This window comes from Bombyx mandarina, chromosome 12 (genome assembly GCF_030267445.1).
Source record: "Bombyx mandarina strain Sakado chromosome 12, ASM3026744v2".
NCBI classification, from domain to species: domain Eukaryota; kingdom Metazoa; phylum Arthropoda; class Insecta; order Lepidoptera; family Bombycidae; genus Bombyx; species Bombyx mandarina.
The window spans coordinates 3,115,121-3,128,776 of record NC_143219.1 but is presented as its reverse complement, the minus strand read 5'-3'; the positions used below and the strand labels follow the sequence as shown (position 1 = coordinate 3,128,776).

General features: G+C 42.6%; 1 protein-coding gene across 2 annotated transcripts in view; it reads left to right on the top strand.

The window, feature by feature from the left end:
• Positions 1 to 9,792: 9,792 nt before the first annotated feature.
• fusl (transmembrane protein fuseless) overlaps positions 9,793 to 13,656 on the top strand; it is a 29,232-nt gene continuing 25,368 nt past the window's right edge. Inside the window, exons 1-2 of one of the 2 annotated variants that reach the window (XM_089731814.1) lie at positions 9,793 to 10,016; positions 13,094 to 13,223. In XM_089731814.1, coding sequence (XP_089587940.1) covers positions 13,094 to 13,223 — 130 coding nt within the window. In that variant the 5' untranslated portion in view covers positions 9,793 to 10,016. Of the gene's footprint in view, positions 10,017 to 13,093; positions 13,230 to 13,656 lie in introns of both variants that reach the window. The other variant, XM_089731813.1, reaches the window with a different exon arrangement.

Here is a 13,656-nt window from a genome sequence, read left to right as displayed (position 1 = left end):
ATCATTTTACTTTATATTCCGAAATACGAATCTTTAAGATTTATATCCTTTTTTTATTGAAGTCTCGACGTCTAGACTATATTTTTTAATCTTATCTTAATTTTGTTGCATATATGTTTATTAACATACAACATTTTAGAATAAAAATTCTAAATTTTATATTTTCATAATTAAATCAATGAACATAATTATTTTGTTCTTATTTGGGTTTAATGTGGACATGTTTTTTAATGACTAGCATACGTGATTACAATACTTGAAGTCAGCACATAATGCTTTGTTTGAAACTTTGACCTTTTGCGACTTAAATGATAAACCACAGTTTAGATGTACATAAATAATTCTGTACAAGATCATTTAATTCATTTTCCAGCTTTTCGTTTGTTCTCTTGTGTCCTTCGGCATCAAAACTAGAAATTTCTATTCATCCTGGAATGTGTTTCGGATTTGTGTAATGATGATAATGATATATTCAGTGACATTTTTTACTCATTTCACTCAGCTTTCACCGATTTAATTTGTTAATAATACGATCTGTGATTATATATGCTAAACAATTCACCCGAAAAGACAAAATAGAAATGTTTTTGCCTTTTTTTTTTTTTTTTTAATGTTTTGCTCTTGCAAGCAGGCAAGTTTTTGCCTTTTTTATCCAAAAAAATAATACTGCTTCATTATTAAAATTACACGTGTTTATGCGTCATGTTTTTATTAACATTTTAAAGAAATATTTTATGCAAGATTGATTAATAGAGCATCTAAGTTGAATTATATCATTATATATTCATCTAATTGATCAGTCAGAGGTCCTTGATCTCAGAGTTTTATTTTATTGATTCATCATCATCATTATCCTGCCCTTCTCCCAGTCACCTGGGGTCGGCGCAACATATTTTCTCCTTCCACACTCTTCTATCATATACCATTTCTTCGCTCACTCCCCTCCTACCCATATCGTGCTTTCACACAATCCATCCATTTCTTCTTAGGTCTACCTCTTCCTCTAAATCCTTCCACATTCATAGTTAACACTCTCTTAACAACCTCATTTTCATTCCGTCTCATCACATGTCCATACCATCCCAAACGTGCACTCCTCAGCTTCTCTGTCACAGGTGCCACTTTCAGACTTCCTCTAACATGATTATTATTTATTATTATTGTATTTTATTTTATTTTATTGATTATGCTTACGAAATATTTTCATTCTGTATAATGTAAAATTATGAACAGTTTTTGAATTTTCAAATCATAGTCTACATTTACTAAGCGCCGCTATAGTATTTAACAAAGAAGAAAAAAAACTTCTCTTGCTTCTTATAATGGATTTTATTTTCTACAGGCAATCAATTAAGAATCATTAGTTCTATTGTAATTTTATTGTAGAATACTGTTTATATAGTCGTGTTATTGATTAATATTACCTGTATTTGTTGAATTCAATAAATTAAGCATAAATAAAATCAATACATGGTATTATTGCATACGTGGTTTTCGTTATGTGTAAATCTAAATAGTTACACTGAGTGTGTGGAAATTTGAATACCAATTTGATAAACAGTTTCAGTAACAAACAGAATAATGGATGAAACTTCAGTTTGCCTATATCTGCCGCGAAGCAGCTAGTGCGTTTCACTTTAAGAGGGTTAGACAACTTTTAAACAATACAATATTATTGCTATTGAGTTGCTAGGTCTCCTTCGGAGGCGCTCTGGCAGTTGTTAGCAATCCCACCCCTCCTGGCTGAGTATTTGCTCGCCCACTTGTCCTGGTGAAACTGGAAAGGCCTTCGGGCCACCAGTAATCTTTCAATCATAAAAAAAAAAAATACAATAGAAAATTCGAATTTATTTCTCAAAACGAATTCACGCTATATTGTCTATAGACTCCAGTGATCATATAATGTTATGTGGGCAATGTGGGATCCCGTATACTTAATAGCCAAGCAATAGCTTCCGTGAACTTCGAAGCGAGTACTGGGGAATTCTCGATAGCTACAGACACTGTGGACGATGTACCTTGATTGGCTGGTACTGAGCGAGTTCCTGAAGTGACTTACATCTAGAACTAGATCGAGAAAAGCAACCGTAGATTGATCTAGAAGCTATCTAGATTGATCTAGATATTGGACCAGACCCGGGCCTACCACTGCCTTAAACACTGACGCACACTTTCCGTAGTTGACGAGTTCATATTATATTATAACCTCATTTCCATATACTCTCACGTTCAAAAAAAAAAACAACCTAATAGTATGAATCCGGTATCAAGCTTCTTGAGCTCTTCCTGATGGGTTGCGAAATGGGCACACATAATATATATATTTTTAAATTCATTTCCTACGTCCAAATGGAATATTAATAGATTTTTATTAGTTGGCGCCGGTTGTCTTTTACAAGTTGGAAGAGCGTCTAAAATAAATAACCGTTTTCTACGTGTGTAACGCGTCAGAATACCTAGAAGCGTAAAAAAGTCAATAGATAAAGGATAGTGAATTATTCAAACTTATTTGCTTTTTCCTTTAAGCCATATGCACTTATTAATCCTGTGGTAGCGCTCGTGTTACGAAAAAACAAGACACTTCTCTATTAACCACCACACTGTTTAAAACTGAAATCATTAATTGGAAAGTGCTAGTGATTTTCACTAGGATTCGATCCCAGAGTGTCTGCTCATTTAAATTTTGCTTAAAGTGTTATTTTACTGTGCACGATACTGTCAAGAACCCTCTTGTTTAGGGGTATCGGCGTTGGCGAAAACATTAAGGTCAGTGATAGACTACAATACGACTGCTTCACTTCTAAGACAGCAAGTTCGTATTCCAGCACCACTATACTATACGATCTTAAACCGTTTTGCATCTTCTCTTCTTTTCCATAATCTCTTGGATGTAACCACGTAATATACAAATGCATCTGTGACAAAATCGCCTTTTCTTTGTATTTTATAGATAGATACACATCTAGGTAGTAAATAGTTGCAAGCCTTTATTAAATGCAAATAAAACATAAACCGGTAATGCCATCGAGCTAACTAAATGATCTAAACAGCAATGAATAATATTTTCCTCGGTTGATGTTGTTACTAGAGTCAACACATTATAATTTTGCAGATTTATTCATTAACAAGCGGCCCGCTCCGGCTCCGCTCGGGTCTTTAACAAAAATTTCAACGATATTTGACGTTGTTTTATTTTTTTAAATAAAAAATCACTTATTGCGGCATAACTATGATAGTTAGACATATGCTGCCGCGATAATTTTTGTAAATAATAATGTGTTGTACAAAGTCGTAGCACATTATTTTATTCTATCATCAATAGTTTTAGCAGGGCACGCTATGTGAAGAATATTTTAGGTAATTTTTTTTACACATTGGGTTACACTATTGGAGTTTTAGTAAGGATCCCTATTTTTTTTTCAAAAAAGATTATAGCCTGTGTTACTCTGAAATAGTGTAGCTTCCAAACAGTGAAAGAATTTTTTTAATCAGTTCAGTAGTTTCGGAGCCTATTCAATAAAAACATCATTCCGATAGAGGCACCCGTCACGTGCGGACGTGCTCATCGTCCACTCGATCGCCCGGTCTTTGTTCGCCCGGCTTTTGTTAGCCCGGCCATTGTTCGCGCGGCCTGTGTTCGTGGTACATCTGCCGACTAAGTGCTCTTTCTGGAAGTTTTTATTTGTTTTGTTTCCTTTTGTTGTTTCTGTGTTCGTGGTACATCTGCCGACAAAGTGGTTTCCTGCAAGTATTTATTTGTTTTGTTTCTTTTCGTAATTTCTGTTTTGTTGTGCTTTTTCTTTGTCCTGTAGTAATCGCGCCGCATTGCCACCTGTGTTCAATAGAACCGCTCAGGTCCGAGAAGTTGGGGCCTCGCCGCAAGGCGAGTGTTTTCAAGACCCGGGGCCGCCCCACCTGGGTACTCAGCGATCATGGACGCTGTATTCGCGGAATTCCTCCGACTTCGCCACCCACAGCTCGCCTCGGAGTTTCTGGCCTTCAAGGCCAATCACACTGCGAGCCCTCTCGAGGACTCCGCCGCGCTCGCTGCTCCTGCGTCGCCTGTACCTGCGTGCAGAGCTTCTGCATTGAGCACCGCAGCCTCTGTCGTGCCTGCCGCTCCCGTGTCGCCTATACTGGCGAGAAAAGCTGCTGCGTCGTCCGCCGTGACCATCGTTTCAGCTGAGCGATCATCCGCGGCCTCCGTCGCCCCCTCTAAAACACTTACACTTGCTCGTAGGTCGCCTGCACCCGCCTCCTCGTGCTCCGACTCTGACTCGGACATGGAGGTCGACCTCGCCCCCGCCTCATCGACGGATGGATTCACCCTGGTACAGAAGGGTAAGAAGCGTGCCGCGGAGTCTCGAGCTCCCGCGGCCGCTAAAATTAGCAAAGCCGTGAACGCGTCGCGCCCCCGCCCTCAGACTCCCGTTGCGCCCCCAGCCCGTGCCACTCCGTCGCCGCGTCCGGTGGCACAAAATAAAACCCAGACCCCTCCCCCGGTTATCCTTCAGGAGAAGGCAGCTTGGGATCGAGTTTGCCTGGCCCTTAAGGCCAAAAATATAAATTTCACGAATGCCCGTAACCTCGCGAACGGCATTCAAATTAAGGTTCAAACACCCGACGACCATAGGGCCCTCTCTTCTTACCTCCGTAAGGAGCGTATAAGTTTCCATACGTATACGCTCCAGGAGGAGCGCGAACTCCGCGTTGTAATACGCGGAATCCCTAAAGAGTTAGATATAGAGCTCGTAAAAGCCGACCTGTTAGAACAAGGCCTACCAGTGAATTCTGTGCACCGTATGCACACCGGTCGCGGTAGGGAGCCATATAATATGGTTCTAGTCGCTCTCCAGCCTACCCCCGAGGGTAAGAAAATCTTTAACACACAGACCGTCTGTAGGCTCTCTGGTATCGCTGTCGAAGCCCCCCATAAAAAAGGCACTCCTAGCCAGTGCCATAACTGTCAATTGTACGGGCACTCTTCCCGTAACTGTCACGCGCGCCCCCGATGTGTTAAGTGTTTGGGCGATCACGCCACGGCCCTCTGCGCTCGCGACCAAAAAACCGCGACGGAACCGCCTAGCTGCGTCCTGTGTCGAACACAGGGTCACCCCGCGAATTACCGTGGTTGCCCCCGAGCCCCTAAAATAAATCGCCGCGTCGCCCGCCAAAACCGCCTCCGAGCTTCCGGCCCAGACATCAAAGCCTCGGCACCCTCTGCGTCGCAGGCTAAGCCAGCGTTCGTTCCGGCGGCGGTGCCCAGTGTCTCGGCCTGGGCAAAACCGCTGCCGTACACGAACACGGCTACAACTCCTTCCTCCGCGATTCGTCCCGCCCCCGCGACTCGTCCCTCTCCCGCGACTTGCCCTCCGACCGCGTCCGACAATCTCGCTTTAGCGATCGACTTCTTTCAGTCGATCAACTTTGAGCGCGTTAACGCTTTGGGCGACGCCATTCGCGCTGCCTCCACTGCACAACACTTTATCGCCGTTGTGCAGGAATACGCCGACGTATACGCGTCATTAAATACGTACGTCCTCCCCTCACTCCGCCGGTAATCAATGGCGTATATAAGTAGAATAAAGCCCCTATCCGTAACGATAGGATTTTTTAACGCTTACGGTCTCGCAAATCAACGTGATCAGGTTTCTGACTTTTTGCGTGACCACCAAATTGATATCTTTTTAGTGCAGGAGACCCTACTTAAGCCCGCGCGCCGTGACCCTAAAATCGCGAACTATAACATGGTCAGGAACGACAGGCTCTCTGCCCGTGGTGGTGGTACCGTCATTTACTATAGAAGAGCCCTGCATTGCGTCCCGCTCGATCCTCCCGCGCTCGCTAATATCGAAGCATCAGTGTGCCGAATCTCACTGACGGGACACGCGCCGATCGTTATCGCGTCCGTTTATCTTCCACCGGATAAGATCGTTCTAAGCAGTGATATCGAGGCGCTGCTCGGTATGGGGAGCTCTGTCATTCTGGCGGGCGACCTAAATTGTAAACACATCAGGTGGAACTCACACACCACAACCCCGAATGGCAGGCGGCTTGACGCGTTAGTCGATGATCTCGCCTTCGATATCGTCGCTCCGCTAACCCCGACTCACTACCCGCTAAATATCGCGCATCGCCCGGATATACTCGACATAGCGTTATTAAAAAACGTAACTCTGCGCTTACACTCGATCGAAGTAGTTTCAGAGTTAGATTCAGACCACCGTCCCGTCGTTATGAAGCTCGGTCGCGCTCCCGATTCCGTTCCCGTCACGAGGACTGTGGTGGATTGGCACACGCTGGGCATCAGCCTGGCTGAATCTGATCCACCATCGCTCCCGTTTAACCCGGACTCTATCCCGTCTCCTCAGGTTACCGCTGAAGCCATAGACATCTTAACGTCACACATCACCTCGACATTAGATAGGTCATCGAAACAAGTTGTAGCGGAGGACTTCCTTCACCGCTTCAAATTGTCCGACGATATTAGGGAACTCCTTAGAGCTAAGAACGCCTCGATACGCGCCTACGACAGGTATCCTACCGCGGAAAATCGTATTCGAATGCGTGCCCTACAACGCGACGTAAAGTCTCGCATCGCCGAAGTCCGAGATGCCAGATGGTCTGATTTCTTAGAAGGACTCGCGCCCTCCCAAAGGTCTTACTACCGCTTAGCTCGTACTCTCAAATCGGATACGGTAGTAACTATGCCCCCCCTCGTAGGCCCCTCAGGCCGACTCGCGGCGTTCGATGATGACGAAAAAGCAGAGCTGCTGGCCGATACATTGCAAACCCAGTGCACGCCCAGCACTCAATCCGTGGACCCTGTTCATGTAGAATTAGTAGACAGTGAGGTAGAACGCAGAGCCTCCTTGCCACCATCGGATGCGTTACCACCCGTCACCCCGATAGAAGTTAAAGACTTGATCAAAGACCTACGTCCTCGCAAGGCTCCCGGTTCCGACTGTATATCTAACCGCGTTATTAAACTTCTACCCGTCCAACTCATCGTGATGTTGGCATCTATTTTCAATGCCGCTATGGCGAACTGTATCTTTCCCGCGGTGTGGAAAGAAGCGGACGTTATCGGCATACATAAACCCGGTAAACCAAAAAATCATCCGACGAGCTACCGCCCGATTAGCCTCCTCATGTCTCTAGGCAAACTGTATGAGCGTCTGCTCTACAAACGCCTCAGAGACTTCGTCTCATCCAAGGGCATTCTTATCGATGAACAATTCGGATTCCGTACAAATCACTCATGCGTTCAACAGGTGCACCGCCTCACGGAGCACATTCTTGTGGGGCTTAATCGACCAAAACCGTTATACACGGGAGCTCTCTTCTTCGACGTCGCAAAAGCGTTCGACAAAGTCTGGCACAATGGTTTGATTTTCAAACTATTCAACATGGGCGTGCCGGATAGTCTCGTGCTCATCATACGGGACTTCTTGTCGAACCGCTCTTTTCGATATCGAGTCGAGGGAACCCGCTCCTCCCCACGACCTCTCACAGCTGGAGTCCCGCAAGGCTCTGTCCTCTCACCCCTCCTATTTAGCTTATTCGTCAACGATATTCCCCGGTCGCCGCCGACCCATTTAGCTTTATTCGCCGACGACACGACTGTTTACTATTCTAGTAGAAATAAGTCCCTAATCGCGAAGAAGCTTCAGAGCGCAGCCCTAGCCCTAGGACAGTGGTTCCGAAAATGGCGCATAGACATCAACCCAGCGAAAAGTACTGCGGTGCTATTTCAGAGGGGAAGCTCCACACGGATTTCCTCCCGGATTAGGAGGAGGAATCTCACACCCCCGATTACTCTCTTTAGACAACCCATACCCTGGGCCAGGAAGGTCAAGTACCTGGGCGTTACCCTGGATGCATCGATGACATTCCGCCCGCATATAAAATCAGTCCGTGACCGTGCCGCGTTTATTCTCGGTAGACTCTACCCCATGATCTGTAAGCGGAGTAAAATGTCCCTTCGGAACAAGGTGACACTTTACAAAACTTGCATAAGGCCCGTCATGACTTACGCGAGTGTGGTGTTCGCTCACGCGGCCCGCACACACATAGACACCCTCCAATCCCTACAATCCCGCTTTTGCAGGTTAGCTGTCGGGGCTCCGTGGTTCGTGAGGAACGTTGACCTACACGACGACCTGGGCCTCGAATCAATTCGGAAATACATGAAGTCAGCGTCGGAACGATACTTCGATAAGGCTATGCGTCATGATAATCGCCTTATCGTTGCCGCCGCTGACTACTCCCCGAATCCTGATCATGCAGGAGCCAGTCACCGTCGACGCCCTAGACACGTCCTTACGGATCCATCAGATCCAATAACCTTTGCATTAGATGCCTTCAGCTCTAATACTAGGGGCAGGCTTAGGGACCCCGGTAACCGTACTCGTCGAACTCGACAAAGAGGTCGACGTGCAACCTAACCCATGCATCAGCCCGCTGAGTTTCTCGCCGGATCTTCTCAGCGGGTCGCGATTCCGATCCGGTAGTAGATTCATTCGCGAAACAATTGCTCTTGAGTTGTTAGGTCTCCTTCGGAGGCGCTCGGGCAGTTGTTAGCAAATCCCACCCCTCTTGGCTGAGCCTTTGCTCGCCCACCTGTCCTGGTGAAACTGGAAAGGCCTTCGGGCCACCAGTAAACTTTCAATCATAAAAAAAATAAAAACAAACAAACTAATATTTCATCTTTATAATATTAGTATATATTTAGATAGTATAGAAGTATAGATACACACATGATTAGTAATAAAATATTACTGGTTTAACTACATTGCAAAATCCGAGCCTCGTTGTTACTGGCATGTTCAGATTATAAAAACAAATACATAGAGCTAACATTAATTACATTAAACTAATAGGAATTATTAACGAACAAGGCTTAGTTGGGAATATTAATAAGCTACGCAAAGGAATGTTATGGGCAATGTAAACTTTTTCGGCCCGATACTGTTATTGGTTATTATTTACGGTGGTAGGTATTTTGAGACTGGTAGTCTAAGGCTAGGCTAGGTATGCCATTATCCTCATTGATGTGTATGTAAATTAAAAATCGGTCGAAATAATAGTATATTATATCATAAGCGGTGAGGTAATATGAGATGTTATTCATCTCTCATCAGTCCTGGGCACTCATGAAGGTTGAGTTATCTTAGGTGAGCAGGGGTCTCTTTACGGTAGGCAGCGGCTTGGCTCTGCTCCTGACATTGCTGTAGTCCATGGGCGACGGCAACCATTTACCATCAGGTGGGCCGTATGCCTACAAGGGCAATAAAAAAAAAAGCTTTTCGCGTTCAGCATACCCCACGAGTCTCCTAGGCGCGATTACGTGTGAGCTTTGGCATCAGCATTAAAAAAATAATATTGTTCTAGTCGTACCCCTGGTATCGCTGCTGACAGCTACGCTAACTTGCAACGAATACTGATTATTTTCAGTTCACAAGCGGTAACAAACAAAGGACTTTGGTTTGACAAGAAAACAAATCGTTCATGCAACAATTCATTCAGTTATAATTTATAGTAATAAATAAATAAATAATAAAAATATAAAATATCATTGTAATTTTTGTATTTGAATAAATCCACCAACGAACAGAAAGAGAATTAAAAACATTTTAAAATTTTAATTCGGTACCGCGGAAAATTTTTGTGACGCGTGCGACCACTGGAAAAAGTGGCGTGGTAAATTACGTTCTTGAATCGATTTTGTTGTAATTGCTTTTCTTAAATGATTTTATTTAAATTGCTAGCGATTCGATCGATTGACCAGTAGTGTCCTTCGTAGAGTCCGCGCGACACATTAGCCTCTGACGGCGCCGTAAATTTTCTGCTGTATAAATATCGATTCCGTAAAATCATATCTATCTATCTGCCTTTTCTCATGAATGCGTTAACTTGCTTATACTGTTTAGTATTTAAATTCGAATTTTTATTGTTGTTTTTGAAATAAAATGAATTATGTTAGGACTGTGATCTAAGGACATATACGATTTAAGGTGAGTTAATCAGTTTGAATGGAGGCTAATAATAAACAGAACTAACTCCTTGTTTAATTAAGCTAGTTTGAAATTTAGAAGAAAAATAAAACAATATTTACTTAAGTTGTTGGTTAAAAACAAACAAGTTTTCTTGAATTCCACATTATTGATTAGTAATTAAAGTTTACTAAGTTATCCGAGTTAAAAATATTAAGGGTTTTTAAAGCGTAAATAATTTGCACGAGCTATTTCTGCGGAGATTATATTTAATAAGGCACTAGTTTAATTTTCTGGTGATGCCATTGTTTCTGCTTCCTGCTCACTTGATTTAAACTTACCTTTAACAATATGTAAAAAGTATTTCTCAAGGGCTTTTTGGATATCAGAAATATAGTTCCCGACTCGTCCGAGAGTTCAATCCAAACCAGCTTCTGTTTCTTGTCTTCTGTTTAATCGTCTGGTATTTAAATGCTCACCAGCAGTCTTGTCTCAGTTCCTATAAAATGAATTCGTCGACTCGGCGTGCGTGATTAAGTTTTTTTTTTTATTTCTTAGATGGTTGGACGAGCTCACAGCCCACCTGGTGTTAAGTGGTTACTGGAGCCCATAGACATCTACATCGTAGACGCGCCACCCGCCATGAGATACAAGTTCTAAAGTCTCAGTATAGTTACAACGGCTACCCCACCCTTCAAACCGAAACACATTACTGCTTCACGGCAGAAATAGGCAGGGCGGTGGTATCTATCCGCGCGGACTCACAAGTGGTCCCACCACCAGTAATTACGCAAATTATAATTTTGCGGGTTCGATTTTTATGACACGATGTTATTCCTTCACCGTGGAAGTCAATCGTGAACATTTGTTGAGTACGTATTTCATTAGAAAAAGGCATTATTTACCCGTTTCAAATAGTAAAATTAGAAAAACAATATCACGAAATACAAATTTTCCAACGTTTCGAAAATCCATCCTATCATCAGTATAATCAGGCCGTACTGTATCTAAAGGTCGCAAGTAATAAGTATCTTGACAGCAAGTATCTTGGTTTGCACTCGTTTGAAACAATAAAACGTATAAGAGAGTGTTACAACACTTTGAATTAATTTGAAATATATCGATACAAAAATACTGCTTTAGAAAGACTACCGTTGCACCTGGAACACACATTACATTTAATACAAGATTATACACATTTCATAGCTTACATCGTGTGGAATTAAAGATAACAGGTAAATCAATAATTATCTTTTTACTTGTTATTTTTTGTGTATATTTTTAACTTGTAATTTGTATTGTGCGCATAATAAATAAATAAAATAAAATAAAATCAGATAGTATAAAAAGTCGCACTGAATCAAATCTATCTATTTAAAACAGCCAAATCAGATAATATGAAAGGATTTGAGCCAACACGATAAAGTGAACAAAATATTTATCTCTCCCTCCTAATAAGACTCAGAGTAGGTGAACATTACGAAATTCTACACCTACATATATGTATGTATATATGCTCCAAGCAATGAGACGAATTCCTTCCTGCAAAGAACACTTCTTTTTCTCCACCTTATCCCACTAGGTGGGGCCGCTCAACTAATTTTTCTCTTCCATTCTCTTCTATCAGCCGTCATCTCAACACTAACTCCTCACTCTCATATCTTCATTCACACACTCCATCCATGTCTTCTTCGGTCGATCTCTTCCCCCTCTAATTTGCACTAGCATTTCCATACATCTCCTAGTCACATGCACATGCGTGCAAAGAGGCCGCATTAATTATAATTTGCGTAATTACTGGTGGTAGGGCGACTTTTGATGCACAAGTAGGTACCCCCCATCCTACCTATTTCTGCCCTGAAGCAGTAATGCAACACTTTTACCAGTAAAAATTTTCAGTACACAAACAAACCGAGAAACATGTTTTCACAGTAGCGTTACTGTCACAATAATAATAGAATTAGTTAAGCGAAATTAGTTAAGCATAAAACCAGTTTTTTTTTTAAATTCATAAATTTATATGTTGTTATTTAAATGAGGATCTATTCTTGTTTATTTTTATTTTATGTGCTTATAAATAGAACGTACAAGACTCAGACATTGGTTATTTATAATTAAGGGGTACTTCGTTGTTTTTATTGAAGTCTTGACAACAGTTTTTTTGTTAACCATACTTGTTGAATTTTGTTTGAATTTAACTAGCAGCACTCGGAATAGAGCTCATGCCTACTCTGATCTACTACGTCCATCCATTATACGTTTTTAGAGATCATGTTTGTGACATACATGTGTATCCTGGTACTGGTACCTGGATGTGTATCCTGGAACTACCCTCCTCGGTATTCCTTCAGGGGTGTGACGTGTCCTTTTTCAAACAAGGTTTGAGGAGAGTCCTTATGTAGAGGCTTGACTCTGTCTGTGCTGGTGCTGCAGAGGATTGCTGGTATCCATGAGCCACGTTGATCACTCAGCATGGGGTTATATAGTTTTATGATTCAGATGAGCATACATACGGCGTACCTAGTTGTCGGTGGTTACTGTCAGTCAAGAAAATCAGCAATATTACATTACGAATGCATATTGGACAGGTCATGTGTTATTATCATGCAGGTGACCGGATTAATGTCCATAATTTCCTATGTTTTTTTTATTATTGCTTTGATGGGTGAACGAGCTCATGGCCCACCTGGTATTAAGTAGTTACCGGAAGCCATAGACATCTACAACGTAAATGCCGCCACACACTTTTGAGTTCTAATGTCTAAAGTACAACGGCTGTCCCACCCTTCGAACCGAAACGCATTATTGCTTCACGGCATAGGCAGGGTGGCGGTACCCACCCGTGCGGACTCCCAAGACGTCCTAACACCAGTAATGACGCAAATTATAATTTTGCGGGTTTGATTTTAATTACACGTTGTCATTCTTTCACCACGGAAGTCAATCGTGAACAATTGTTAAGTACGTATTTTATTACAAAATTGGTTACCTGCCTGCGGGATTCGAATATAGTTACATCGCTACATACGAATGCACCTGACGTCTTATCCTTTAGGCCACGACGATTTATATACTACCACACGATTTCCTATGTACAGATGCCACCAAACGCCAAAGACACTCTGTTCGAAGTGGTTCCCCACGATACACAAGATGACGCCTCAGAATCTGAAGACCTCAGTGAGGATACAGAGGCCACGGAGTGTTCCTGCGACAAGGCTAGCTACGGTACAGGTATTCGTTTGAAAGGAAAGGGAAATGTACCCATTCAAAATTAGAAAGTAACATGTGCCATAATTTTTTTTTGTTCGTTTGCAATTCTTCTGTTTCTCTAAGTGATTGTGTAGATCAGACAAAATAAGACCAACCGTTATACTTTTGTGTCTTGTGTGCTTAGTGCGAGTTTTTAAACGTTCTCGATAGCGTAAAAGTTAACTCAAATTTGTATGCAGTTGGAACAGCGCGCTTAGCGCCAAACGTTCGAATTCCATACAAACTTGAGTTAACTTTTACGATATCGAGAACGTTAAAAAACTCGCACTAAGGACACTGATGGTGCGCTTCACTAGACGTCGCCATTCCTCGCGTACCGACGCCCTCTTGTGTACTCGTTGACGGGAGTGTTTAGAGCTGCCTTTATTTGGTCGGCCTTCGTAACGGT